Consider the following 26,081-nt stretch of genomic DNA (forward strand, 5'->3'; position numbering starts at 1 on the left):
GCCCGTTTCCAGAGAAATTTCGTGTCCGCAGGTGGAAAAAATCTTGAGAGAGCGAGGGAGGGAGCATATTCTGGTCCGTCGTGCAAGGCTAGTTTTGTCGCGGTTCGGATTTTATGGGTATTAAATATTATACCACGCTAATAAATTTGCTGACATAGCAGGTTTATTAAGAGGAGAGAAAAGAGTGAGTTTTATGAGATGTGAGGAGAGTTTCATCACCATAACACCCCTCTAGCACAGTTACCAAGTTCTCAGTGTTCGTAACTGTATAATAAAACTGTGCATTGAGACTAGCATAATGAGAATGAATCCTTGTAACAATTTTGCAACTGATAAAACGCTACTTAGACTGCAAACGTCACTTAGACTTCAAATGCCTCGGTTAAATTAGAGTTTACTTTTGATCAAACTCCGATGCCCCTTTTAAATATGGCGCAAGTCAAACGGTACGTTGTAAAAATGTAAGGAGAGTATTTGTGCTCACTTCTTAACTTATATTGGCAAGATTCACATGTGATGAGTTGATGACCACATAGCTGAAAAAAATATGTTGGTTGTGGATATATTTGCTCGAAGGTGTTCATACAGATAGAGTATGCGAGCGTGTATTTATAAAGATGAATGTGTGTTTAGGAACGCAAACTATAATGTGTTTTGAAGAAAAAAACAACAAAATCTCCCTCACCGTAGTCTTATTTTTTGGCGGAAAAATCTCCCTAACCATTGTCATCTAGCCTAATGCGCTCTTAATTGATTAGTCGTTAATTCAATACCGGAAAGCGTGCACCCGTGCAGCCCACGCATAGTTTAATCACTCGATGATCCTGGATACCAGAGATTTTTCATAGCTTGTCGACTGATGTTGACTAGGAGGCGAGGAGGATGGGGAACCGTCCCAAACTTTTGCAGCAGCCTCGCGGTCGCGGTCCCTCTCGCCCCTGGACATACGATGCCCGATCGCTTTCTGTATCCCGGGCCAGATCGCCGCGCGGCATCAGAAAGACAGAAACCGACGGACGAAAAGGCCCGGTACGATGGGCCTACGAGGAGCCGCGCGCTCCTCCCTGACCGCGAATTCGGCCGGGCTGATATTTCGCCGCCCTACGCTCCACCGCTAGAATTTCACGGCGCAAAATGGCACGCGAGCCTGCACCGCGCACATGCCCGTCCCTTCCGAATCTGCCGCCCAATAGCGTCAAGAGAGGGACTGACATGACATGCAATCAAGCTCGATGCTCCAGTAGGGAAAAGAAATGCTGACGTGTAAAAGGCAACTAGGCAAGCCTTTTGCCTTTATTCTCGAGACCTGGAAATCTCCAAATGGTCACAGACAGCCAGGCCCCAACTGACAGGGATGGGAGATTTTCTTGTCCAGGTTGACGGTGTCAAGGTATAGTATAACACAGTTTACAGTTCACAGTAGTGACCATACATGCCAAAACGCAGGCCTGGACCTCAAACCTCTTATTTCCTATCGCCGTTGCACCTATTATTTGTTTGACATATGACACATGACCACAGGCAGTAGCAACTAGCAAGAGGGGAAAAAGCTGCACCTCCCTGCTCATGATCATGACATCCAGATCAACCCTGTGATGTGGTTCCCTCCGTGCTTCTGATCAATGTCTTCGAGGGAAAAATGATAGCAGCTATAGGTTTGTCTTCATACCCACCGCCTTCATCGATGATGAATCGGAGGCCGTCCATGTGGAGCTGCCCATGGTGACCGCTGACAACGATGGTATGCTTGCCAGTCAGATCCTGAAAACAGGTTGTCACAATATTAAAAGTTCCATTTATATCCTTGTGATATGCTTGAACAGGAATACAATGGCGCGGTGGCGCCCATGAATTCAGAGAGCGTATGAGCCTGTCCCGCCCAACAGTCAGGTCAAATGAGTGCCATGTGTATCCCCGCATGAGCAAAAATCATGCAGAACAAATTTATACGGGCAGTCCATCACATGCACTGTCCCCCATGCGCACGCCCTCATGCCCCTTGTTTCAGTGAAAATCAAAATAGTCCTACATCAAGAGAAAAGGACAAAGATTACAGTCAAAGCCCAGAGCACACCCACTCTCTGGGTACCAAGTTCACTAATTATGTGGCAGAAGTGATGATTTTCAACCAAGTACACATTGGCATAAAAAGTTTGGCTATCATAAGGTAATCATGCAATTAGAATGGGTAACTCTTGGGGTTGTGTGTGTGGGGGGGGGGGGGGGGTAATTTCATCTAATAATGAAATACCTTATCTGCACTGAAGTTTCTAGCAAAATAATGAGAACGTTCCTAACCATCCAACTTTCAAAGTACCAATCGTCTAGAGAAACTTATTTGGTTTCTTCATAGGTTGCCCCACTAAACATCTATGTGGGGAGACAAATGGCCCCACTAAACGTATTGTTTTGTCTCTTAAATTACAGGACTGGAAAAACAAAGAATTGTGGGGCGGGTTCAAGAGTCAAGACTTAAAGTGAGCAGGTTCCACTCAGCTCAGCAGTCTACAAACAATCACAAACTAAATTCCAATAGGAAGGTTAAGTTTAATGCCAACAGATCTGCTAAGATGATGTAATGTAGGGTGAATGGCATGAACTAGCACAGCATGAGGCAATGATGTAGATCATTCATATGTATAGGACCTTTAATACAGAAGAAGTGCAAATGATATAAAGTGAATTGTATATCTTAAAAAAGCATTTATAAATGCGTTCCAAATACCATGCGGGCCACTGTGCTGAAATGCATGATACAGCAAAAAGCATTCTGCAGAGTATGTTGCATCACCAAATAAGTCAATATTCGTTTTAGAAAGAAACAAGTAGGCTAATATTAAAAGTAAGACAAATTTACTTATTTGGTGCAATAGAGAGAAATAAGATCACATAGCTCACCTTTGGTGTGTTCCAAACATCCTGCCTCCCGCTAAGCATTGGAACCTTTGGCACCCTTGTGTCTCTAGTTCTTAGGACTCTAAGCTGCTCATTCAAATCTATGGACTTCTCTAGGCCAGCATGAACTGCAATTAGATTGCAAATGACTTGGCCTTCATCCGTATCAATGGGCACATTTTCCTGTCATGCAACCATAACCTGAATACCATAGGAGCAATGCCTTTTGCATGCAAACTTACAATTCGCACAATAAAAATAATACCCACCTCTTCATGGATCCAAACCATGTCACGCAGAAACCTCTTATGCTCCTCTGGCACAGCCTTTGCAAGATCTATGATGAACTAACAGCAAATTAGAAGATCATCTTGTTTGAAACTGGGAATTGTTTGCTGCAAATTAGAAATTGTTTTGTTAATCTCAGGTAAGATTCCGAATGACTAATTCCTTGTTTTGCATCTCAAGAAAGCTAAATGGTTAGTAAATTGCACTATCGGTGAATACCTTGCCAGGTTTTTGGGTGTTTTAAGTGTTATAATAAAACTCCATCAAAGCATTCATTCTGGTCTTGTATAGAAGATCCAGTATCTGTAATTTTTTAATCATCGGTAGAACTCTCCTGAATTGCTAATTCCTAATATTGTTATTAGAAAAATGTGTGTCCATTTAGCAAACAAGCAAATCGTAGGTTCCCTGCCTGTTTGGATTTCAACATTTCCGAAGTTTCATGCAGTCTCGTGAGAGATTGATTGAATATGAACACAATATGCAGAGCCTGCATTTTGGAAGGGTGCCGCAGGCCGCAGCTGTAACATAATAAACCGTTTGATAGGCTCCATGGCAAATTGCATTGGTTGATAACTACAGTCTACAGTGCACGGCCGCAAGTATTAACTGATAAAGAAAGGAACCAAACCGATGCGAAACTTTCAAAACTGACCAGGGGAACCATGGGCGACGCCGTAGGACTCGAAGGTGGGCTGCGCGTCGTAGATGGAGCCCCTGTACGGGAGCCCCTTCTTCGGGTTCCACCTCTCCTTGATGACCCCGCCCCACCGCCTCCCCTGCACGTGCATGCCCTCGTAGCCCGGCCCGCGGAACCACCCCTCGTGCTCCTCGTTGTGGAGGTACTCGTCCCAGGTGGCCGAGAAGGGGGAGCCGTCGGGAGGCGGCGGCAGGACCCCGACGAACGCGGCGAAGGCGAGGTCGTGGTTGCCGCAGAGGAAGACGTGGCGCTGCGCGGGGTGGCGCTGCGGGAGCGAGAGGAGGAAGTCGAGGACCCTGCGGGTGTGCGGACCGCGGTCGTTGTAGTCGCCGAGGAAGATCACCAGCGCGGTGGCGAAGGCGTCGGCGGGGAGCGCGGATTGGAGGTTGGACCAGAGGCTCTCCAGCTTTGTGATGTAGCCGTGGACGTCGCCCACGCAGATCACCGTGCGGGGCGGGGCCGAGGGAGCAGACATCGCGCCGGTGTTTCCGCCACGGCGGCTCGCCGGAGGCTGCTTAACTGCAGAAGCGGGCAGCGAGCGGAGCGCGAGGGATTAGGTGCATCCGGCACCGGCTACCTTACATTACCGCCGGGACGATATCAACCGTTCGATGCTGGGGTCGACTGATCGAGGCCGTCCGTCCCGATCCAGAACATTCCCCTTCCCCTTTCGCCCCCGTTCGGACGGCGGCTCTCCCCTTCCTCGCGCCCCGCGCTCGTGCACGACCGCCCCGCCCCCCTCCGCCTCCGCCTTCGCCGTCGCGCTCGCCTGGTCCGGGGCTCCGGGCTCCGTTTTCCTACACGGCCCCGATTTTCCCATTCCCCTCCGCCGCTGCGCTCAGGAGTCAGGAGTGAGGAGTGAGGCGCGATGCTGGAGAAAGACCGGATATCCTACTTCTACGACGGTACATTCGCGGTGCTCCCTGTTCCCCTCTCCACTCTCACCATACACTGCAACCTAGCTCTCGCCGTAGTTGCAAGTCGCAGTTCTTCCTTTTCGGTGTCTCATCGCGCCCCGCGCGCGGGCAGCTATGATTTTAAGCGCTAAAGCGGGGATACTACGGGGACCGAGAAATTCGCTTTTGTTTCGCTGATTTCAAGTGGCGAGATGTGATCAATGCTCATGGCGTTCGCCTTGTGCTCAGCTGGAATTTGGGCTATTCTGTTCATTAGCAAAGGGAAATTCTGGGTGGACCTTTCAGGACTTGCTCGATTGGAATTGGGGCTGCTTTGCTCATGGACCTAATTCACAAGGCCTGGCGCTAGGAAGTTATAGTTTAGCTTAGGATTTATGCTTTGTCTCGAGTCAGATAACACAGGTGCAGAAGTATCTCTTGGATCGAGAATTCAGAGATTTGAATGGAATTCGTTGCACTCTATATCTCTGTTTGGGAGGTTGCACTAAAACTCCATTTGGTTATTTCCGTATTCAACAAATAAAGATTCTTGAGCAGTTGATTATCTTTGTGTTTTCTGCATATTCAAGATTGTTTTATCCACGTTCTACAAAATGAAAAACAAATGATAATACCCTCACTCAAGGTCCTTTGTTACTCCATTGATATAAAGTTCCACCTAGTTTTTCAAATATGTAAAATATTTTATTAGTTCAGATGTGTTATTGCTTGCTTAATAGTTTCTTCTGTGGACGACCGTTTCAGGAGATGTGGGCAATGTCTACTTTGGGCCAAATCACCCCATGAAGCCACATCGTCTTTGTATGACGCATCACCTTGTTCTTTCATATGGACTTCATAAAAAGATGGAGATATATGTCAGTATTGAATTTCATTTATCATTTTCTTTGGACTCATGAAGAGTGTAATATTGAATGCTATTTTGCAATCGATGACTTTTGCAGAGACCACACAAAGCATATCCAATAGAGCTTGCCCAGTTCCATTCTGCTGATTATGTGGAATTCTTGCACCGGATAACTCCTGACACTCAACACCTGTATGCAAGTGAATTAACTAGATGTATGGATGCCAGGGGTTTTCTCTTCTTCAAACTACTCTACCAGACTTCGCTAATTTCACAATGAAATACATGCCATGTAACGTGCTGCTCATGTTTCATTCTAATACCTTAATTTGTTCTAGTTAATTAGATCTAAGGTGCTACCACACTTGTATGTTGTCTAAGCTTTCATGTATATAAATAAAAGAATAGAAAGAAAACACATTATCATCGTTGAGATTTCAATCCGATGTTGTAGACAGTAAATGTAAGGTTTGCTATTTCCCAGGTTTATAGCTTCCATGATGTACCTATTAAGATCACCAAGCATAACTTTCTTCCTTTTGGAGTTTTCTCACTTGACTTACCTGGGACTTTATTTTTCTCTATTCAGTCAATCTTGGAGAAGACTGCCCAGTCTTTGATAATTTGTTTGAGTTCTGCCAAATCTATGCTGGAGGAACTTTAGGTAATATTAAGATCACCTAGGGTCTGAGGCTGCTTTCTATTCTATGAACTCTCTAAGCTGTTCTTTATTCTTTTTAGATGCTGCTCGCAGATTAAATCATAAATCATGTGACATTGCCATTAATTGGGCCGGTGGGCTGCATCATGCAAAAAAGTGTGAGGCATCAGGCTTCTGCTACATTAACGATCTAGTTTTGGGAATTCTGGAGCTTCTCAAGTACCATGCCAGGGTTCTATATATTGACATTGATGTCCATCATGGAGATGGAGTTGAAGAAGCTTTTTATTTCACAGACAGGTTCATGCTTTTCCACTAAAAGATTATTTATTGCAATTTCTATAGCTATTCCTTTTGTTGTTGCCTTGACTATTTTCCAATTAAGTTTCCATGCCTTTGGCATTTATTGTTGTTGGTGTCTTGTTGTAGTGTGGTAATGCCTGAGTGTCTTCAAAGTGTTTCAGATTTCTTTAGTGTTTCTCTTTAATGTTCTGCAGGGTAATGACTGTGAGTTTCCATAAGTATGGTGACCTGTTCTTTCCTGGCACGGGTGATATTAAGGTAAGCTTCGACTAACAAGTAACAAGTGTCATGAATAATTTTATATATTTTTCCTTCATTTCATTTCTTCTTTTAGCTTTCTGTCAAGAAAAAAATGGGTGTATGATGCACAGATGCAGGCAGTGAGATTATACCATAATTCTACTTTGATTTCTGTTCACTTTTGCATATTAATCATATGGCATTTGAATGTTTTTTTTTACCTGGCACGTGTTATACGTAGATTAAAGGTGACGTGCCTATGCTTAGTTGTCTGAAACACAGAAACAGAAGAGATTATAGCTCACTTTAATTGGCTCACAATGAAAATCATAAATATGTGGTGGACACAGTCAGTAATTAGGAAGAACCTAGGTTTTTACTAAAATTTGATGTGCTCCTCTTTCTTATTTACTCTCCTCATTCTGATTTACTAAAACTGGGTCACAGTCAAAGTGCTGATGGTTATATATTACTTCTCAAAGTCGGTAACACTGGAGGTAGTCTAATATTGGGAATAATTGCAGCAGAATCCCTGTTTTCAGTTTTTATTCACTGTCTTCTGTCATTCGAAAGCTTTAACTATCATTACCCCGCTGAAGTGTGTGTCTTATACTGGACATTGGGCAATTTGACATCATGTATTAATAGAGTACTGGTTCATCAAAGGTTTTGTCCTAACGAAACGAAGTAAGCTTAACAATTTCAAACTGGGGGAGTAGTGACAAGACCTTTGGTATTGTTATATAGATTCTGTTTCAATGGATGTGCTCTTTGTGCTGATTTACCTATTGTCGTTGAAGGATATAGGAGAAAGGGAAGGAAAATATTATGCCATCAACATTCCACTTAAAGATGGGATAGATGATGCCAGCTTTACTCGTCTTTTTAAAACGGTAGGCTCCCTGTACTGTAATCATTTCTTGTTATTGTTGTCATTGTTCTTAGTCCCATCAAGTCATGTGAGTTTATCATGCAGATTATTGCCAAGGTTGTTGAGACATATCTGCCTGGTGCTATTGTTCTTCAATGTGGGGCTGATTCATTGGCAAGGGACCGGCTGGGCTGCTTCAATCTCTCCATTGAAGGTTCTATGTTTGATAATAATTAGTTATCCATGTTTGATATGCTTAGATGACCTGCTAGTGTTTCTTTTGTGGGAATGGGAAGCCTTATGTTCTTAATTCTCCAATTTCACTGTTTTGCACATTTTCTTTGGATCAATAGTGGTTTTGAGCTCCTTTGGACTTTTCGCCTAGCTTCCTTAAATTATTATAATTATTACTTACTTGCTTTATCTGTTTTCATGAACAGGCCATGCTGAATGTGTAAAGTTTGTTAAGAAATTCAATATTCCCCTTCTGGTAAGGGATATTACTATTATGAGATATTTCTCTCTCTTGACTTTAATAGGCTATCAAACATATTTTCCCATCATTCAGGTAACAGGAGGTGGTGGATACACCAAGGAGAACGTAGCACGGTGTTGGGCTGTTGAAACTGGGGTCCTTTTAGACACAGAACTCCCAAATGGTATCTTATTTATTCATTCATCTAGTAGCCTTGTTATCCTCAGTACACACACATCACACATGTTCTTTCCATTCATATAGATATTCTGATAGTTCCTTGTATAGTTTGTTCATGCTATGGAGTTTTACTTTGGCATTTTCTTTGCAGAGATCCCAAACAATGACTACATTGAGTACTTTGCTCCAGATTATACACTGAAAGTTGCAAATTTGAACATGGTAAAGAAACTTCTAGCACCTTAATTTATCCTATACCTCGTGTGTGTTTCTTTCTATTGAGTGATTAGCATTTAAAATATTGAACTGTGGCTCAACTATTTGACAAGTTGTTAATCTATAAGTGTTACTGGAAGCCTGAAACTTTCATGTTTCGTGCGGATTGAAAATGATTTATGACTTCTTACCTATTGTTCAACTGGAGTAGGACAATTTGAATAGTAAGACCTATCTCAGTTCAATCAAAGTGCAAGTCATGGAGAGTTTGCGGTCCATACAGCACGCTCCTGGTGTTCAGATGCAAGAGGTTATGCTCTTCTTCTCCTAGTTGTTGATTTTGTGCACTTGCACTTGCATGGTGGAACCTTCCAACCAAAACAGGTTATGTAAAAAAAGGGGCAGTATCAGAAGTTAACACACTAAAATATGCAATTCCACCAGGACTTTTTTTTTTTTGCTTCCAAACACATTTTATTTGTTTGTTTTTCTGAAGGGGTCATGTAAAAAATCATTTTGCAGGTTCCACCTGATTTTTATATCCCTGATTTTGATGAAGATGAGCTGGATCCTGATGAACGTGTTGATCGTAAGTGAAATATTTCTGGCATGCCCTATGTTGCTTTTTTGAACGAATTAATGACTTGTCTGGAGATCAAGAGTTCTCTAGATTCATGCGCATGGCAAGTGCTCCCTCAATTTTCTCTTTTGTATATGAAATAAAGTGATACAGTCTTTATTAGTCTCTGGCAGTCATTCACATGTCAACGACATTCGTGCTTTCAAGAAGTTTCGGTCATTTTTGTGCTTACGGCAGAACTTTGTAATGTGTTATCCAGAGCATACCCAAGACAAGCAGATTCACCGTGATGATGAGTACTACGAAGGCGACAACGACAACGATCATGACAATGGCACTCGCTGATCTGTTCCTTTTGGCATGTAATGGTGTATATGGAAACTGAACCTTCACTGTTGTTGTGTAGCTCGTCAGGCTTGAGGTGGAGTACTTTGCAGATTTACAGTAGGCTCTAACGTAGCAGGTCGAAGTATTTGGGTTCTGACCCCTTCATCAATCACTCTATGTAGTACAACACTGCCCATTTTTCTTCATACGGAAATGCAAGTTTGTCGTGATGAGAGCTCGATGCAAAATGGGCGCTCGTTGATTGAATGATGGTGTGCGATGCTGTCTTGCGGTTGAGCGATGCTATACAGGTTTTACTGTTAGCAACGGCTCTGCTGAAGGTATCATCATCACTCTTACAAGAACAAGAGGTCATTATGATAGTGTGTGATTTTCATCAGTTACAAAGTTACAGGATTAGACTTCTAACAGAATTAGCAAGAGACACTGGAGATATCTAGGTCCCCGATGCTTCCAAGCTTGGACAAGCCGGTCTGTCACGCGAACACGCGAGGCGTCGTGCCTACTGCCAGCAGGAAGCGAATGCCAGAAGCCCAGAACTGACGAAAGCGAACCACACAGGAGCAGCCGAACCACGCGGCGTGGAGACGGCGGCGAGAAGCGTCGGGCACGTCACACGTACGTGCAGCCTCCCTGGTGGGTCCCATCCCGTCCCCGTCCCCGTCCCCGATCATCCTCCGCCACCCTCCTCCGTGCGCCAGCGCCACTGCCCTGCTGACAGCGCAGCTTCATGCGCCGCCTGTCTCGCGTGTGCCCCGCGCCACCGGCTCAGACCGCTCCGCCACGCCCCCACGAGCAGTCGAGCACGGACGGAGGCGCCTCACGCTCCTGCCGCAGCTGCGCGCGACCTGTCGGTTCGCAGAGCTCTCCTACTACTACTTGCTCCTAGTAGTACTAGTAGCTACTCTTAGCTAGCCAGCCAGCGCATTCGCATGGACATGGGGATCGCGCGGGTGGCGGCCCCGCTGCACCTCGCGTGCTCCGCGCGGCCCACCGGCGGGTCGCTCGGAGTTGGAGCCGCGCGTTCAAGGACGGGCAGGCAGAGCGGGTGGGGACGAAGGTGTGGACCCTCGCGGCCGCCCAACTCCGTGCCGGACCCGAGAGCGCGCCACCACGACCCGGGCCTCGAGATCGGCGATGCGGTCGACGGGAGGAGCGTCAACGGCGGCGCCGCCAAGCCGCACCCGCAGGCCGCGCCGCGGATGCGGCGTGCCGCCGCGGCCGTGGAGGACCAGGGGTGGGAGCTCCTCCGGGAGTCGGTCGTGCACTACTGCGGCAGCCCCGTGGGGACGATCGCCGCGTGCGACCCGGACGACCCCACGCCGCTCAACTACGACCAGGTGTTCATCAGGGACTTCGTGCCCTCGGGCATCGCGTTCCTGCTCAAGGGGGAGTACGGCATCGTCCGCAATTTCATCCTCCACACGCTGCAGCTCCAGGTAATGTTCAGATTGTAGAAATTTTTGTCCCCTTTTTTTTTGCTAGTGTTAAATGGTAATCGGATAATTCATGCTTTTGCAAATGTAATGCTGTTAATGTGTGGAACTTCGATATTTGACCCTGAAACAAATTGCACCTAAGCTTGCAGTTGTGAAAATTAAACGCCTCTACCATTCATGAGAAGTGGCATTTTCCAGAATGTTTCGATGTGATTGTAAGTAAATTTGGAGGTGCTTGTACATAATGCAGCTAAGGTTGGTGATCTCCCAAAGAAAGGGAAAACAAACACTGTTCAGGGTTGGTTACAGCCTTCCTGAAGAATTATCTTCCGTTTCAAATTGTGCAATTATCCATGATACAGTTAATTATGCATATAACACTATGCCCTTTATCACTGTGTTTTCATCTTGTTTGGCCACACTTATCAAGGATCATGGATTTGTTACTACCTAGTACCTACTGGATAACATCTGCTGGAAATCTGTACCTGGTACAATGTCTTCTGAAAGTTTCGGTGATTTGTAAATGATATGGATCAGCTTGAAACAGTAAACCTGGCTGAATCAGTAGCCTTACATGAAAATTATGTTGCATACCTGGTTACATGATCTGTTCGTTGTTATGCTAATCTTGTTGGCACATGAGACAGTTAAATTTCCAAACCTTCACGTTTAATTCAGCATCCACCGAACAGTTCTGTTCAGATCATTTCTTTGAGATACACTTCTGCAAAATAATCATATTATTTTCCCCATGATCAATTAAGTTTCCACTCTGTAAAACTGTTTAGTGATGATCTCCAGAGCTGGGAGAAAACAATGGACTGCCATAGTCCAGGTCAAGGCCTCATGCCAGCTAGCTTCAAGGTACGTGTCATTCCCCTTGATGGTGATGATGATGTCACTGAGGAAGTCTTGGACCCTGATTTTGGTGAGGCTGCAATAGGCCGTGTGGCACCAGTTGATTCAGGTAGGGCTGGAGTTTGATGAGTATCCTTTCTCTATTAATTTACATGTGCTATAAAAAAATAGATTTCACAATGTTTTTCAGGGTTATGGTGGATCATATTGTTGAGGGCATATGGAAAGTGTTCAGGGGATCTTTCAGTTCAGGAGAGAATCGATGTGCAGACTGGAATAAAGATGATCTTGAAGCTTTGTTTAACTGATGGTTTTGATATGTTTCCCACATTGCTGGTCACTGATGGCTCTTGCATGATAGATCGTCGAATGGGAATACATGGGCACCCTTTGGAAATTCAGGTAACATGATGTACCAGAAATGCATAGTGTAACAAACCTAGATGGTGAGGGCGCTAAATACATTTTAAACTATCCTTTTACATCATGCAAGTTGTAACATGAACGCGAAAGTAACACTTTTTGCGCAATCAGATGGATACTATGGCAGGTCTCCACTGTTCTATCTCTATTTTTTTTTTTGTAACGAACTGGCAGTTTCATTGCATATAGAAGTTTTACAGTAATTATCTCTGAAGGCTTCTCTTTTTTGAATTTTTTTTATTTCACCCACCACCTGTCTCTCAAAAAAGATTTCACCCACCACCTGATGTACTGGCTTCCATTTCGATTAATGGAAAAATGAGTATGACCCCGGGTTGAAAGGTGGATGTGAAAGTAACTTATATTGAAACATAAAAAAACAGAGAGTATAAACCTGAATAATGAGGGTCAAGCTCCGATATATTTTTCAAATCTTGCCTTTAACATATTGAATTTACAAATAATTCCTTCAGTTCTCTTAAAAATTCTACACTATTGCTTCATTATGTTCTCTCTTGGGCGCTAAATACAAGTGTTCTCTTCTGTTCTCTTCATTATGTTCTCTCTTGGGCGCTAAATACAAGTGTTCTCCTGTTCTGGAATATCCAAGTGAATTAAAATAGTCTTCAGTCTTCAGAATATCCATGTGGAATGTGGGGACTTCTTTACTAATCTGATTATACATAAATCTTTTCTGGTATAGGCACTGTTCTACTCTTCTCTCTTGTGTGCACGTGAGATGCTTACCCCTGAAGACGGATCAGATGATCTAATTCGTGCCTTGAATAACAGGCTTATTGCACTTTCTTTTCATATCAGAGAGTATTATTGGCTTGACAAGAGAAAGCTGAATGAGATATATCGATACAAAACAGAGGAATACTCTTATGATGCTGTAAACAAGTTTAACATATACCCTGATCAGATCCCTTCCTGGTTAGTTGAATGGATTCCGCCTAAAGGAGGTTACTTCATCGGAAACCTGCAGCCAGCTCACATGGATTTCCGATTCTTTTCCCTAGGGAACTTGTGGTCAATAGTAAGCAGCTTAGCAACAGGACATCAGTCCCATGCTATTTTGGATCTGATTGAAGCCAAATGGTCTGATTTGGTGGCAGAGATGCCAATGAAGATATGTTATCCTGCCCTTGAGGATGAAGAGTGGAAATTCATAACTGGGAGTGACCCCAAAAACACGTGAGTCGTACGTTATCATCTACTCTTAATTCTTGCATATTATTTGCATTCCTTCTCAATATTTTCTTCTTGTGATGCAGACCTTGGTCTTACCATAATGGAGGTTCCTGGCCAACACTGTTGTGGCAGGTACACACCTAATCCATTCCTTTGGAAATTATGGTTTTACAGTTCTGTTATGCTATGTACAGCAGCTTGAGTCGAACATATTGAAATGTCTAGTTGAATGATTTTGTTGTTTATGTTCTTGCTTAACCAAGTCAAGCTCTTATTTGCAGCTCACGGTGGCATGCATCAAGATGAACAGACCGGAGATTGCAGAAAGAGCCGTGGAGGTATCCGAGAGGCGTATTGCCAGAGACAAGTGGCCTGAATACTACGACACCAAGCGAGCGCGGTTCATCGGAAAACAGTCTCGCCTCTTCCAGACCTGGTCCATCGCCGGGTTCCTCGTGGCAAAGCTGCTGCTAGAGACACCTGATAAATCCAGAATACTTTGCAACAACGAGGACGAGGAGATTCTTAACGCCCTGAGTCTCATGGCAGATGGATCCAGTCCGAGAAGAAGGCGTAGGAAGCAAGCGCCAAAGAACTATATTGTCTAGGTTCAGCAGCAATCTTCAGCCTGGGGTCATAACATGGGGATGGGGTGGGCCTCTCTTGTGTAGCTCACAGGGGAAAGTTTTGTAGATAAAGGCGTGTTACTGTTATCGCATTAAACAATCTAGAGGTTTACTGCAGTAATGAAAAGATCACGGTGCAGTGAGTTATAGTCAACAACGGGTGAATGATCATCAATAAAGGTACATTGCCACCATCGAGGCATTAGATGCACACGAAGGTACATTGCCACCATGACCGGCACACATCTGTTCATCAATAAAGAAAGCCCGTAGTTGTACAAACGGCGACAGAAAATGCACATAACTGCCCAATACGTGCTTTAATTTTATATAAAGTTTTCACGCCCTTTATTCCAAATTATATATTATTTTAATTTTTCCAAGTACATAGCTTTTACTAGGAATCTAGATATACATACATATACACTATGTTTAAATATATAGTAAATATTATATATCTAGTAAGACCAAAACGACTTATAATTTAGAGTACTACGTCATTAACATGGAAACATGGAATGAAGTTACATGCCTGACTTCTGAGTCACTATTCCCCAGCATTAGCAAGGAACAGCTCAACCCAGAAGACGGGCACAGACTGTTACATCCAGAACGCATTCTACATTTCTACCCGTTGCATCTTGCACATGTCCAGGAATTTCCAAATCGTGTCTTCTAATATTTGATGGTATTAACAAGGCATAAAGTTACAGGCTTACATCAACCTTACCGTACTTCCCAACGTCCCAAATGGCGAAGGATGACTCATTTTCAACAGAAAACTGCAGGGAAGAGAGACTACAGACTACTTCTAGCTACCTTACCTTGATATTTTTTTATAAGTACTCATCTGCATTAAACAGTAAGGAAAACCTACAAGGACGAGTACAGATACTAGAACATACGCGAAGGACACGTGTAGGGCAACTGCCCATGCCAACTGTCACAGAGAACCCTAGAGAAAACATGAATTACGAGCAAGTCTGTTTCCCTCTCTGTGAACACCAGGAACACCGGCCATCTGACACCTCCATTCTCGCCAAATCTAAAAGAGCTCAAACTCGATGTCATCGCCGTTCAACCGAAACTCCAGACACTTGCCTTCCTTTTTCTTGCGTGTCGTTGCGAGGGTTGCTACAGCAGCATCAAAGCCTTTTGGAGTCTCTGGCGGTGCGGTCCAACGGATCAAGGCCCAGTTCAGGCCTTCAAAGAACGGGTGCCGCTTGATCTCAGCAGCTCCTCTCGATGAGCCAAGCCGATACTCTGGCTCCTTTATAAGCAGGCCTCTGATCAGATCTCGCGCGTGGAAGCTGACAGCTGGGTTATCAGGGAACTTCAGGCCCTGTGATATCACATTGGAGAGTGTCTCCTCGTTACCAGTTCCCCTAAATGGTGTCTTGCCGTAGAGTAATTCATAGAGGAAAATGCCAAGAGTCCACCAATCAACCGAGCTGCCATGGCCATCTCCTCGAATGATCTCTGGGGCCAGGTATTCATGGGTCCCCACAAACGAATTTGATCTTGCATCAGTGGGCTCAACAACGAGCTGTGGAAGTGATGGTTTCTTCAGGGGTTCAGCTCTAGGCTTCCATGTCCTTGATGGTGTAGATGAAACCAGCCGGGGCGTGAAGCAAGATGAATTGTTCCAGGATGGCTGGATACATAATGGATCGATGCAGCTTTGTGCACAGGGACCAGAAGGCCTAGTGGGCTCATCTCTGCCTACTGATGATGTTCTCACAAGCATTGGACTCACTGAGCACCTTAGAGACAGATCAAAGTCTGAGAGCATGATGTGCCCATCTTCACGAACAAGTATGTTCTCTGGCTTCAGATCACGATATATGACCCCCAACATATGGAGGTACTCCAAGGCTAAGAGGACTTCGGCGACATAGAACCTACAAAATGTAGAACTCTTGAGTTACAGTAGTTCAGTACCCAAATGAAAATGTAAAAAATGTATACTCTCTTGAGTTACAATAGCCCACTAGTATAAAGTAACCTATAGAAAAAATAATGTAAACTCTTGGCTCATTATAGCTCAATATACTATCACTAGACAAAAAAACATCTATCAGGTAGCAAGTGCAGCAAGATTATATAAGCACCATTTTTAGTTCTAGGTTAAGCAGCTCAAACATGGCAATAATGCATAGATACAGCACAGATAACATACTAGCATGAACAAAGATGTCCATACCTTGCAGCTGCTTCTGAAAAGGTTCTGGTAGGTTGTTTCTGCCTAAGAACATGCAGGTCACCACCTGGGCAAAACTCCATTACCAGGCAAGATAGGTTGTCTGTCGTAAAATGAGAATACAGAGTTGGAAGGAATGGGTGGTCGAGCATTTGCAGTATCTCCCTCTCAGTTTGTGCTCTGAGCATCTTCTTTCTGCTTATCAGGTACTCAATGTCCATAACCTTCAATGCAAACATGCAGTCAGAGCCCACCAACTCAGCCAAATAAACAGTGCCAATATCCCCACAACCAAGTTGTTTGAGAAGCTTGAAGTTCTCCAATCCCAAGCTCCCTTGTTGAATAGCCATACGCCTGATGGCTCCCCATCTCACATCCTTTGACATGTGAGGCCTGCTTCCATTGGCACTGAAACTGCCATAACTATCCTCACTGATGCTCGTGCTGGTGCTATAGTCACCAATGCTACTCTTCGAGCTTTGGGAGCATTCACCCTTTTCCTTCGATCTTGACAACTCACCGACCTTTGAGCCATGGATTGCACCAACACCACAACTTTTGGTGCCAAAATCAGCTCCTTCAACGCATGTAGAGCTGATAGCAGCCTTCTTGTTAGTTGGTGCTGGGGTTCTGGGATCATCCTGAAGGGCCTCCTGTTTACCAGTGGGAGAATTAGAACCTTTTGCCTCATAATGCTTGTGTGCTGTGGCCACAGCAGCTGGTTCGGGTTTAACCTTCTTTTTCGTTGAGGTTTTATTCCGAAACAATGGCTTCACCAGCCGTGAACCACCTACTGGAACAGCCCGGGGGCTAGATGCTTTTGCAGATTTTCCCTTTCTCTGCTTTGCCAGTGTTGTTCCTGCAGGAGGATCATCAACTGCCTCTGATGATTTATTACTGATCACATCTTGGATCCTGGTTTTATGGATCTTGACTGTGGTTGGAGATGCTGATCGCGAACTCTTCTTGGTCGAGCTCTTGCTCTGTTCCGTACTGGTTTCAACTGGCTTACCCGACAAACTCCCTGCAGCCTTCTCTGGCAGCACAGAAACTTTCGCAACCTTATTCTTTTCATCTTTCTCCTCTTTGGCCTGAACCGCAGCCGATCCATATAGCTTCTTGATAGCTCCAGAATCTGGGGGCGTCGACACCCCTGACGGCTTGGACAGCCTCTTCATGGCAGCCATCTCCGACGCCTGGGAGATGCACATCTTGCGCAGGGCCTGCTTGAGGCTGACGGACTCCACAATCTCCGAGCTCGACACCGGCGACTTCCCGAGCGCGATAAGCCTCCTATCCGTGCTCGTCTGCCCAGACGCCCTCGCCGAGGTGCGCACGTTGATCGACCTGATGAGCCGGTCGAGATCATCCTCCACCGCGCACGACCGCGCCCCATGCTCCTGCCCCACCGGCTTGACCCTCACCCTCAGGTGGGTGACCCCCCCCGGGCACGCACCTTTGGGCTCGTCCACCAGTTCGACTATCTCCGAGCACCCCGTAGCAGCCATCCCCTTGGCAGTCTCCTGCTCCGGGCGCCGCACCTTCATCTGGGCGGGAGGCCGCACAACGGCTGCTGCATTTCAAGTCAGGACCGGCGGGTGCCTGGCGTCCGGTGACCGGAGACGCAGCTTCCCCGGGTGAAGAACCCGCATCACGGAGTCCTGCACGAGAACAAGCATGAGCTGAAGGCAAATGCTTAGGAAAAGAGGCCAAGATTAAGACTAACATGGTGGAGAAATTTTTGTTCAAAATAATCCAAAGAAAAACTGTAGATTCCGCAGATCTTGGTGCCGTACATCCCGCCGAAAAAACCGAAGCGAGCAGATCTCGTTTTTCCGCAGATCCTGGTGAACAGGATGCAAGCAGCTGAAGCAGGCACCCCCCAAAACCTGGGGGGATAAGCTGACGACTTGGCCAGAGACAGCAACCCAAAACCCAAAACAGAAAACAAGGATGACGGCCTGCAGCTCCGCGAGAGGAGGAAGCTGGGCGGAGAATCTTACCGGACGGCCTGCAGCTGAAGCAAGCGGGGCCGCGGGAGGCTGCTGCTGCGGCACGCGAACCGGCGGTGCTCCCGCCTGGGCGAGCGCGGCGGGGCGAGGGCGAGGATTCGCTAGGGTTTTGGCCGGTGCGGCGGCGAGGAGTGGCGAGAGCGGCGCGGGGGGGAGTGGCCGAGTGGGGGGGAGGAGGCGGAAGAGTTCAAGTGAGAGAAAGCGGCAGCAGCGGAGCGGCTCGGCAGCGATGCGCGGCGCGCGTCACGAGGAGCAGATGATGGCTGCCCCTCCCTCCCTCTGGTCCCACCCCCCTCCCCGCACCCTCTCTCTCATCAAGTTTGTCACGCCCTCCCTCCCCTCTCTCTCCTCCACGGTCGCCGCGCGCCATCGCAAACCGATAAACCACCACCACCACCACCCCCACCCCCCTCGGATGTACGCCTCTTTCTTTATTGCGGGGCATTTAGTAATCCCGTAGCGGCGCCCAGCGTGCTGTGCTGCCCCCTTCCGCCCTTTTCCTCGTGTCCCTCTCTCACTCCCGGTGTACGGCCTGCCTCGCGCAGAAGCAAAGAGCAAAGGGCAAAAGGGGTGAGCGGGCGGCGGAATACTACCCGGACCGGACGTGACACTGTCAATCGTAAAAGAATTGGAGGCGGCGGCATCATCTGCACCTGCTTTCCCTTTTCCTTTTTCCTTGTGTCGTCAAAATAAAAAATTGCTAGACGAGGAGCTGCTTTTCCTTTTGGCTTCTTTGCCGTGCTCCTGTTGGGAATTCAAACCTACAACGCTGCTACTGCTAGTCAGCTACTGGGAGTGATAGGGTTTGTCTACACTGTGTAGTGGCTAGAGAGGAATTTTCTTGGTAAAAAAATGGGCATCCAGTTCCCAGACCAGACCGCAACGGCCCCGATTGGATCTGCGCGGCCCGTCGCCTCAGCTCGTCGAGTAGCATCCTAAATCAAATGGAGCTATTTCTTTTTTTTAAATGTGAAAGAAAATGCACCCGCTTTGATGCGGCGGTGACGTCTTGCCAGCGAGCTCGTGAAGCCCCGTGACGGCGGCGGTGGCCACTGGCCAGGCCAGGGTGGGGGTCCTGTGGCTGGCCGGGGCCGCGCGCCGCGCCTGACCTGGCTCGCGCGGGCCGCCGGCCACCCCGTGCACGCACACAGGCGCCTCGTGCGCGGCTGCCATCGCCCGCGCGCATTCATTTGCTCCCCGCGCGGCTCGCGTCGCCTGGCCCGGGACGGGATTGCAGCAGTCGCAGCAGGTTGATTCATTCAGGGCCACTCGCCCCGCTCGTTGGCTGGCACCACTCGCGGGGGGGACGCCGCCGCCGTCGACGACGGCGGCCGCACCGGTCGCAACGGCCGTGCCTTCTTGCCTCCGCCGGGGCTGGGCGCACGCACCCACAGGCCACAGGCCATTGGAATCGAGCGGCGCACATGGCGGCTGTTCGCAGCCGGGGCAGCAGGCACGCTGACCCTCCTCGGTCCGCGCATCGGCTCGCTCGCTCTCTCTCTTTCCCTCCCAGGAAATTTTGAAACCCAAGCCCTCCGCGGCGGGCGCGCGGCAGGGAGCTCGCTGTTGCTTCGCTTGCCTGGCACCGTGGCACGACCCTGATCCACGCCCGGTGCCACACGACCCATGGTCCATGCTGATGCGACGCAATTGCAAATGCGAGTACGAACTGCCACGTTTAGGTGAGTGGGGGTGCTTTACCCCACACGCTACAGTTCCGCACAGGTACGCCATTGACTCTGTATCCCCCAGTTCGATCAGACGCACTGAATGATCAATACGGCGCTTATCGTGACGGGAGTGTGAAAGTGCATTTCGCTTTTCAAGTGGACTTTGACGCTAATGATATACAAAATTTAACGAGCCAGTAAATTTATCGAGTTATGGCAGGTTAAAATTTAACAAAACAAAAAAGAGAAAAAAATATTAAATTTGCTTAAAAGATGGTGTTGAACTTAAAACAATATCTTTACTTATTTTATATTTTGAATTTAAATTTAGAAAATACCGTACTATTAAGAGGGGTGCGAATGGGATAGTATAAAGACGTTAAAATGCTTATTTTAGATGCTAACCATCAAGGAGAGATATAAAATCATGCACTTGTATATCTAGTTTTCTGGCTATTTTGGTTGTGTCGGAAGTTCCGACGTTGTATCAGGTTCCGACACTTATCGAAAGAAGCTGGATTATTCTGACAAAGGGTCCTCAGCTAGCTGTTTTCAAATAGTCGGAAGTTCCGACAATCACTTAACCAATGCACTAATGGCTACTTTTTAGGCTTGAGTATTTATACTCGCTCAGCTCCGTCTTCATTTGCTGCTGATGTAACCCGAAACAAACAACTCCAAGAACATTTACTGCTCCTCCCCAATCCCTGCTTGAACTAATTCTTTCTAGGGTTTGGGTGAGAGCAATTTCTAGGGTTTGGGTGAGAGCAAGATTGAAGTGTGAGACTTAACCATCTAAGAGAGAAGGCAACCAAGTTTATCTCAAGAGAAGCATTTTCATCATTCGATTCGCGTTTATTACTCTTGAAGCTTACTTCTAGACGGTTTGGTGTCGCCCGTGGAGCGTCCTCTAGTGTATATGCGTCCTGGGAAGTTTGTATTACCGTATCCTTTGTGGATTTTAGAGTAAGTGACTCAATCCTCCTTTATGATTGATTGAGTGAAGTAAGAGGTTAGTGGAAGATCCAGCTCTTTGTGGCTCCTCAACGGAGATGTAGCTTCCTTAGTTGAAGTGAACTTTAGAAACAAATCTTTTGTGTCTTGTGCTTATTGCATTTATTTTGTTTTTATTGATGTAGAGTTTATTTTGTACCGATCTACGTACTCAAATCGTTGTGCTTGCAAAGATCATCTGTAGAATTCTTCTAGTATCGTTATGCAACTTTTGATTCAACCACGTTCTTCAGTTTCAAGTTTAATTTTAAATTTCATATAGTAACTTTAGTTTTGTCGGAAGTTCCGGTCCAGTGTCGGAAGTTCTGACATATTTATTTGCTGCGAAGAATTTTTTAGATTTTTAGGTACGCGTATTCAACCCCTTTTAGGCATCGTCAAGATCTTTTCAAGATGGTACCCTAAAATGATTGTGCTTCTAGTGTACATATCACGCAAGGAACAAGCTGCGTGCTAGCTGATGTATTCAGTATTCAAGATAACGGAATCGGTTTGCTCGGGGTTACACTGGAATACACACGATGATACGATCTACGACTGTTGGTTCACTACGACTATTGGTGCACGATAACGTGCAGGCTGTTTTCAGAGTTTCAGCATTTTGATTCAAACTGCCTGTCTTTGAAATTGATTTCGAATGACCTTCCAAAGGTTTTCACCCAAAACTGCGGCACCTTATTGCTGCCTAAACATCTAGCTTTGCAATTGAGTACTTGTCATGTAAGCTTGAGGTACAATATCTCATCTTATTTAGACTCAAAGTTGAGCATTTATTACAGTATAGCCACACTTAGAAATATTCAAGTGTTGAGCAATTTCACTATTCCTTCAACTTTAAACACATAGGTCCGGACAAAAAACATAAGAATTATTGGCTTCTGCTCATATTCAGTAAAAAAATATTATTGGCCTTAGAGGCACTTCAGCTAGTTTACCATCTACCTCAGAGAATCGACTCAAAATAATTAGTATTGCCAAATACCTAGCTTATTCAGACAATCGATTCTTCAGACATAACAGAATCTTGCTTCTCAGAAAAGCGAGATCCAGATAAGCGGAAACAAACAGAGCCTTTCACTACTCGCTACAATTGAAAACAACAATACGAAACTCACTGCAATAGACGCTGGTTTTTGCAAAAAAAACTGCATGTAGCACCGCCTTGGAGCTTCCAATGGGACACCGACGGGGTTTGAGAGGGAGGGGATCTGGGTGCAAGGAGTGACGGGCCTGCTCATCTCACTAGGATTGAGAGGAAGGGAGAGCAGCAGAACGGCGGAGAGGGAGATTCGAGGAGATGGAGGAGCTCAGGGGCGGTGGACGGCGGTCGCCCTGCCCTAGCAGTGCGTTGGAAAAAAAAAAAAAGACGCTTCGCGAGGGTCCTCGTATGGGAAATTTTTCCAAAGGATCCTGGGACGACTTATATTTGGGTAAAAATTTTAAGCCCTTCAGTGCTTTCATTACTAGAAAACGGTCTATCGGTACTAGCACGTTGGTGCCGGTCAAAAACGAACCGGCACTAACGTGCCTGAACAGTGTAAGGCGGGCACGTTAATACCGGCTAGAAATCCTAGCCGGCACTAACGTGCCATCCCCCCAACTGTCAGACGGCTGCCACAACGGTCAAAACGCACGTTAGTGCCGGTCGGTATATCTAGCCGGCACTAACTTGTAATTTACAAGTTAGTGCCGGCTGTCTGCTCTAGCCGGCACTAAACGTACACAGTTAGTGCCGGCTAAAGCCACTAGCCGACACTAACTTGCCCCGTATATACCGGCCACTACATCCCTAGCCCTCCATTTCATTTGGCACTCCTTCTTCCCGAGCCTTCAACCGAGCTCTTCTCACTCCCATGGCGTGTTACAGGGGATGTGCTGCCCATTTTTCCCCAAATTTGTGAGGATTTCACCCATCCAAGTGCACCAAAGGTTAGTAGCTTCTTCCACTCTTCTTTCACGGTGTTTATTCTTTGTTTCATGCTTTCTAGATAAAGAAAATAGTGATTTTAAGGTTGAGGAAAAATGAGCATAATTTTCCAATTTGTTCATTAATTTGAGCAAGATAGAATCGATTTGTCACTTTTTAGAGAAGGTTTTCTAGATAGTTTGACTATGACACATTTAGAGTAATTTTTTTGAATTATTTCACGGGGACATGTGTACATGTTACTATGCAAAATTTTAGGGATTTTAAGGATGAGGGACAATGAGCATGATTCATTAATTTGTTCATTAATTTGAGCAAGGTAGAATTGATTAATTGCTTTTTAGAGAATGATTATTATATAGTTTGACCATCACACATTTAGAATGATTTTTTTGAATTATTTCATGGTGACATGTGTACCCTCCATTTCATTTGGCACTCCTTCTTCCCGAGCCCTCCAACCGAACTCTTCTCACTCTCATGGCGTGTTACAGGGGAGGTGCTGCCCATTTTTCCTCAAATTTGTGAGGATTTCACCCATCCAAGTGCACCAAAAGTTAGTAGCTTCTTCCACTCTTCTTTCACGGTGTTTATTCTTTGTTTCATGCTTTCTAGATAAAGAAAATAGTGATTTTAAGGTTGAGGAAAAATGAGCATAATTTTCCGATTTGTTCATTAATTTGAGCAAAATAGAATCGATTTGTTACTTTTTAGAGAAGATTTTCTAGATAGTTTGACTATGACACATTTAGAGTAATTTTTTTGAATTATTTCACGGGGACATGTGTATATGTTACTATGCAAAATTTTAGAGATTTTAAGGATGAGGGACAATGAGCATGATTCATTAATTTGTTCATTAATTTGAGCAAGGTAGAATTGATTAGTTGCTTTTTAGAGAATGATTATTATATAGTTTGACCATAACACATTTAGAATGATTTTTTTTAATTTGTACAGATGGACCGGCAATGGATGCACGGAAGCCGGAGCACCGCAGCGTGGATTCAGGGTTTAGATTATTTTCTCAAGGCAGCAATGGCAAATAGGTCGCCAAAGGGTTTAATGTGTTGTCCATGCAGTGTTTGCGAAAATAAAAAGGAATTCCGGAAAAGAGAAACTCTATGGAATCACCTGGCCTTGAATGGTTTCATGAGTAACTATAGTCTTTGGACTAAGCACGGCGAAGTTGGAGTTATGATGGAAGATAATGAAGAAGATGACGATGGTGATAACAATCTTCCAGATTGGGCATGGGTTCATGAAACAGGTAGCTTTCAAGATGAACCAATGGACGAGGGTGAAGCAAATGTTGCATAAGAGGAGCCACCTGACGAGCTAGGTCAGGCGTTGCTTGATGCACAGAAATACAGTGACACTGTAAAGGAGGCATTAAAGTTTAAGAAGATGTTGGAGGATCACAAAAGGCCGTTGTTCCCTAGTTGCAAACCGGAGCAGAAGAAGTTGGGTACCACGCTAGAGATGCTGAAATGGAAGGCAACTAATGGTGTCACCGATAAGGGATTTGGTGAGCTATTAAAGATTGTAAAGAACATGCTTCCTGAGGGTAATGAACTGCCGTCAACAACATACGAAGCTAAAAAGATGGTTTGCCCTCTTGGATTGGACGTGCAGAAGATTCACGCATGTCTTAACGACTGCATCCTGTATCGCGGCGAATACGAGAACTTGGAAGTTTGTCCTGTTTGTAGCGCATTGCGGTATAAGATCAGGCGAGATGATCCAGGTGATGTTGATGGGGAGCCGGTAAAGAAGAGAGTTCCCGCAAAGTTGGTGTGGTACTTCCCTATAGTACCACGTCTGAAGCGCTTTTTCAAAAACAAGGACAACGCTAAGTTGATACGGTGGCACAAAGAAAACCGTAAGGAGGATCACATGATCAAACACCCAGCAGATGGGTCCCAGTGGAGAAACCTTAACCGAGAGTATCCTCAATTTGACAACGACCCAAGGAATATAAGATTTGCTCTAAGTGCGGATGGAATGAATCCGTACGGTGAGTTTGGCAGTGCTCATAGTACATGGCCCGTGACTCTATGTATGTTCAACCTTCCTCCTTGGTTATGCCTGAAGCGTAAGTTCATCATGATGCCGGTGCTTATAGAAGGGCCAAAAAAACCTGGCAACGATATTGATGTGTTCCTGCAACCCTTGATGGATGATCTCTTACTGCTCTGGAAAGAAGAAGGTGTACATGTGTGGGATGAGTATAAACAGGAGTCTTTCAACCTCCGATCTTTTCTTTTTGTATGCATCAATGATTGGCCTGCACTTGCAAAACTTTCGGGACAGTCGAACATGGAATACATGGCCTGCACCCACTGTTATGATGAAACTGATAGCATTTATTTGAAACACTGTAAGAAGTGCGTATACACGGGCCATCGCCGATTCCTTCCTACCGATCACCCCCTAAGAACCGAAGGGAAGCATTTCAAAGGATAGCCCGAAACTCGTCGTAAGCCTCTGTTCCGTAATGGAAAGCGTGTGTTCTCGATGATCAAGGATGTGAAGGTAGTATTTGGAAAGGGTCCCGGTAGCCAACCTGTTCTAAAGGATGACCAGGGACATGCTCCAATGTGGAAGAAGAAGTCTATATTGTGGAACCTATCTTATTGGCAAGTCTTACAGGTTCGCAACGCAATTGATGTGATGCATCTGTCGAAGAATCTTTGCGTCAACCTACTAGGCTTTCTGGGAGTGTATGGTAAGTCAAAAGACACATTGGAAGCAAGGCGCGACATGTGGATGCTAGCTGGACGACAAGGCTTGCAACCCGAGAAGAGAGACAAAGGATGCCACTATTTAAAACCTGCCAGCTATAATCTGAGTAAAGAGGAGAAGGAAAGCATGTTCGATTGCTTGAACAGTATCAAGGTCCCGTCTGGGTACTTCTCAAATATACAGGGCATAATAAATGTGAAAGAGAAGAAAATCCAAAACTTGAAGTCCCATGACTGCCACGTTCTGATGACACAATTACTTCCGGTTATACTGACCGGGTGTTCTACCGGAAAATGTGAAATTGGCAGTTGTAAAGCTTTGTGCATTCATGAATGAAATTTCACAGAAAGCAATTAATCCAAATAATCTAATAAAGCTGCAGAAAGACATTGTCGAATGTCTTGTCAGTTTTGAGATGGTCTTCCCACCTTTCTTCTTCAATATTATGA

At 45.5% G+C, this 26,081-nt stretch overlaps 4 protein-coding genes across 8 annotated transcripts; 2 read left to right on the forward strand and 2 right to left on the reverse strand.

The window, feature by feature from the left end:
• Positions 1-1,346: 1,346 nt before the first annotated feature.
• On the reverse strand, positions 1,347-4,388 carry LOC112899584. Of its 3 annotated transcripts, XM_025968109.1 has the most exons (5): positions 3,839-4,388; positions 3,165-3,232; positions 2,899-3,078; positions 2,726-2,770; positions 1,347-1,761 (listed from the first exon to the last, which is right to left on the reverse strand). In XM_025968109.1, exons 1-5 carry the CDS (start codon positions 4,356-4,358, stop codon positions 1,585-1,587), a joined length of 990 nt encoding a protein of 329 aa, XP_025823894.1. In that variant the 5' UTR covers positions 4,359-4,388; the 3' UTR covers positions 1,347-1,584. The 3 variants fall into 3 exon arrangements, with proteins under 3 accessions (XP_025823894.1, XP_025823895.1, XP_025823896.1); XM_025968110.1 differs by lacking the exon at positions 2,726-2,770; XM_025968111.1 differs by lacking the exons at positions 1,347-1,761; positions 2,726-2,770 and adding an exon at positions 1,825-2,025.
• On the forward strand, positions 4,312-9,767 carry LOC112899583 (histone deacetylase 9). 2 transcript variants are annotated; one of them, XM_025968106.1, is made up of 14 exons: positions 4,312-4,788; positions 5,545-5,657; positions 5,745-5,862; positions 6,237-6,311; positions 6,389-6,608; positions 6,806-6,869; positions 7,652-7,744; positions 7,828-7,936; positions 8,163-8,212; positions 8,291-8,381; positions 8,529-8,599; positions 8,805-8,903; positions 9,116-9,182; positions 9,433-9,767. In XM_025968106.1, exons 1-14 carry the CDS (start codon positions 4,752-4,754, stop codon positions 9,516-9,518), a joined length of 1,293 nt encoding a protein of 430 aa, XP_025823891.1. In that variant the 5' UTR covers positions 4,312-4,751; the 3' UTR covers positions 9,519-9,767. The 2 variants fall into 2 exon arrangements, with proteins under 2 accessions (XP_025823891.1, XP_025823893.1); XM_025968108.1 differs by lacking the exon at positions 4,312-4,788 and having other exon boundaries at positions 5,636-5,657; positions 5,745-5,939.
• Positions 9,768-9,915: 148 nt separating this feature from the next.
• LOC112899582 (neutral/alkaline invertase 3, chloroplastic-like) lies at positions 9,916-14,275 on the forward strand. Of its 2 annotated transcripts, none has more exons than XM_025968105.1 (6): positions 9,916-10,960; positions 11,752-11,930; positions 12,012-12,223; positions 12,948-13,441; positions 13,522-13,570; positions 13,720-14,275. In XM_025968105.1, exons 1-6 carry the CDS (start codon positions 10,659-10,661, stop codon positions 14,044-14,046), a joined length of 1,563 nt encoding a protein of 520 aa, XP_025823890.1. In that variant the 5' UTR covers positions 9,916-10,658; the 3' UTR covers positions 14,047-14,275. The 2 variants fall into 2 exon arrangements, with proteins under 2 accessions (XP_025823890.1, XP_025823889.1); XM_025968104.1 differs by having other exon boundaries at positions 9,917-10,960; positions 11,765-11,930.
• A 447-nt stretch (positions 14,276-14,722) lies between these two features.
• LOC112899581 (serine/threonine-protein kinase D6PK-like) lies at positions 14,723-18,623 on the reverse strand. Its single transcript, XM_025968103.1, has 3 exons — positions 18,268-18,623; positions 16,268-17,925; positions 14,723-15,965 (listed from the first exon to the last, which is right to left on the reverse strand). The coding sequence occupies exons 2-3, from the start codon at positions 17,809-17,811 to the stop codon at positions 15,110-15,112; spliced, it is 2,400 nt and encodes a 799-aa protein (XP_025823888.1). The 5' UTR covers positions 17,812-17,925; positions 18,268-18,623; the 3' UTR covers positions 14,723-15,109.
• Positions 18,624-26,081: the final 7,458 nt, after the last annotated feature.

This window comes from Panicum hallii, chromosome 7, assembly GCF_002211085.1.
Source record: "Panicum hallii strain FIL2 chromosome 7, PHallii_v3.1, whole genome shotgun sequence".
NCBI lineage: Eukaryota > Viridiplantae > Streptophyta > Magnoliopsida > Poales > Poaceae > Panicum > Panicum hallii.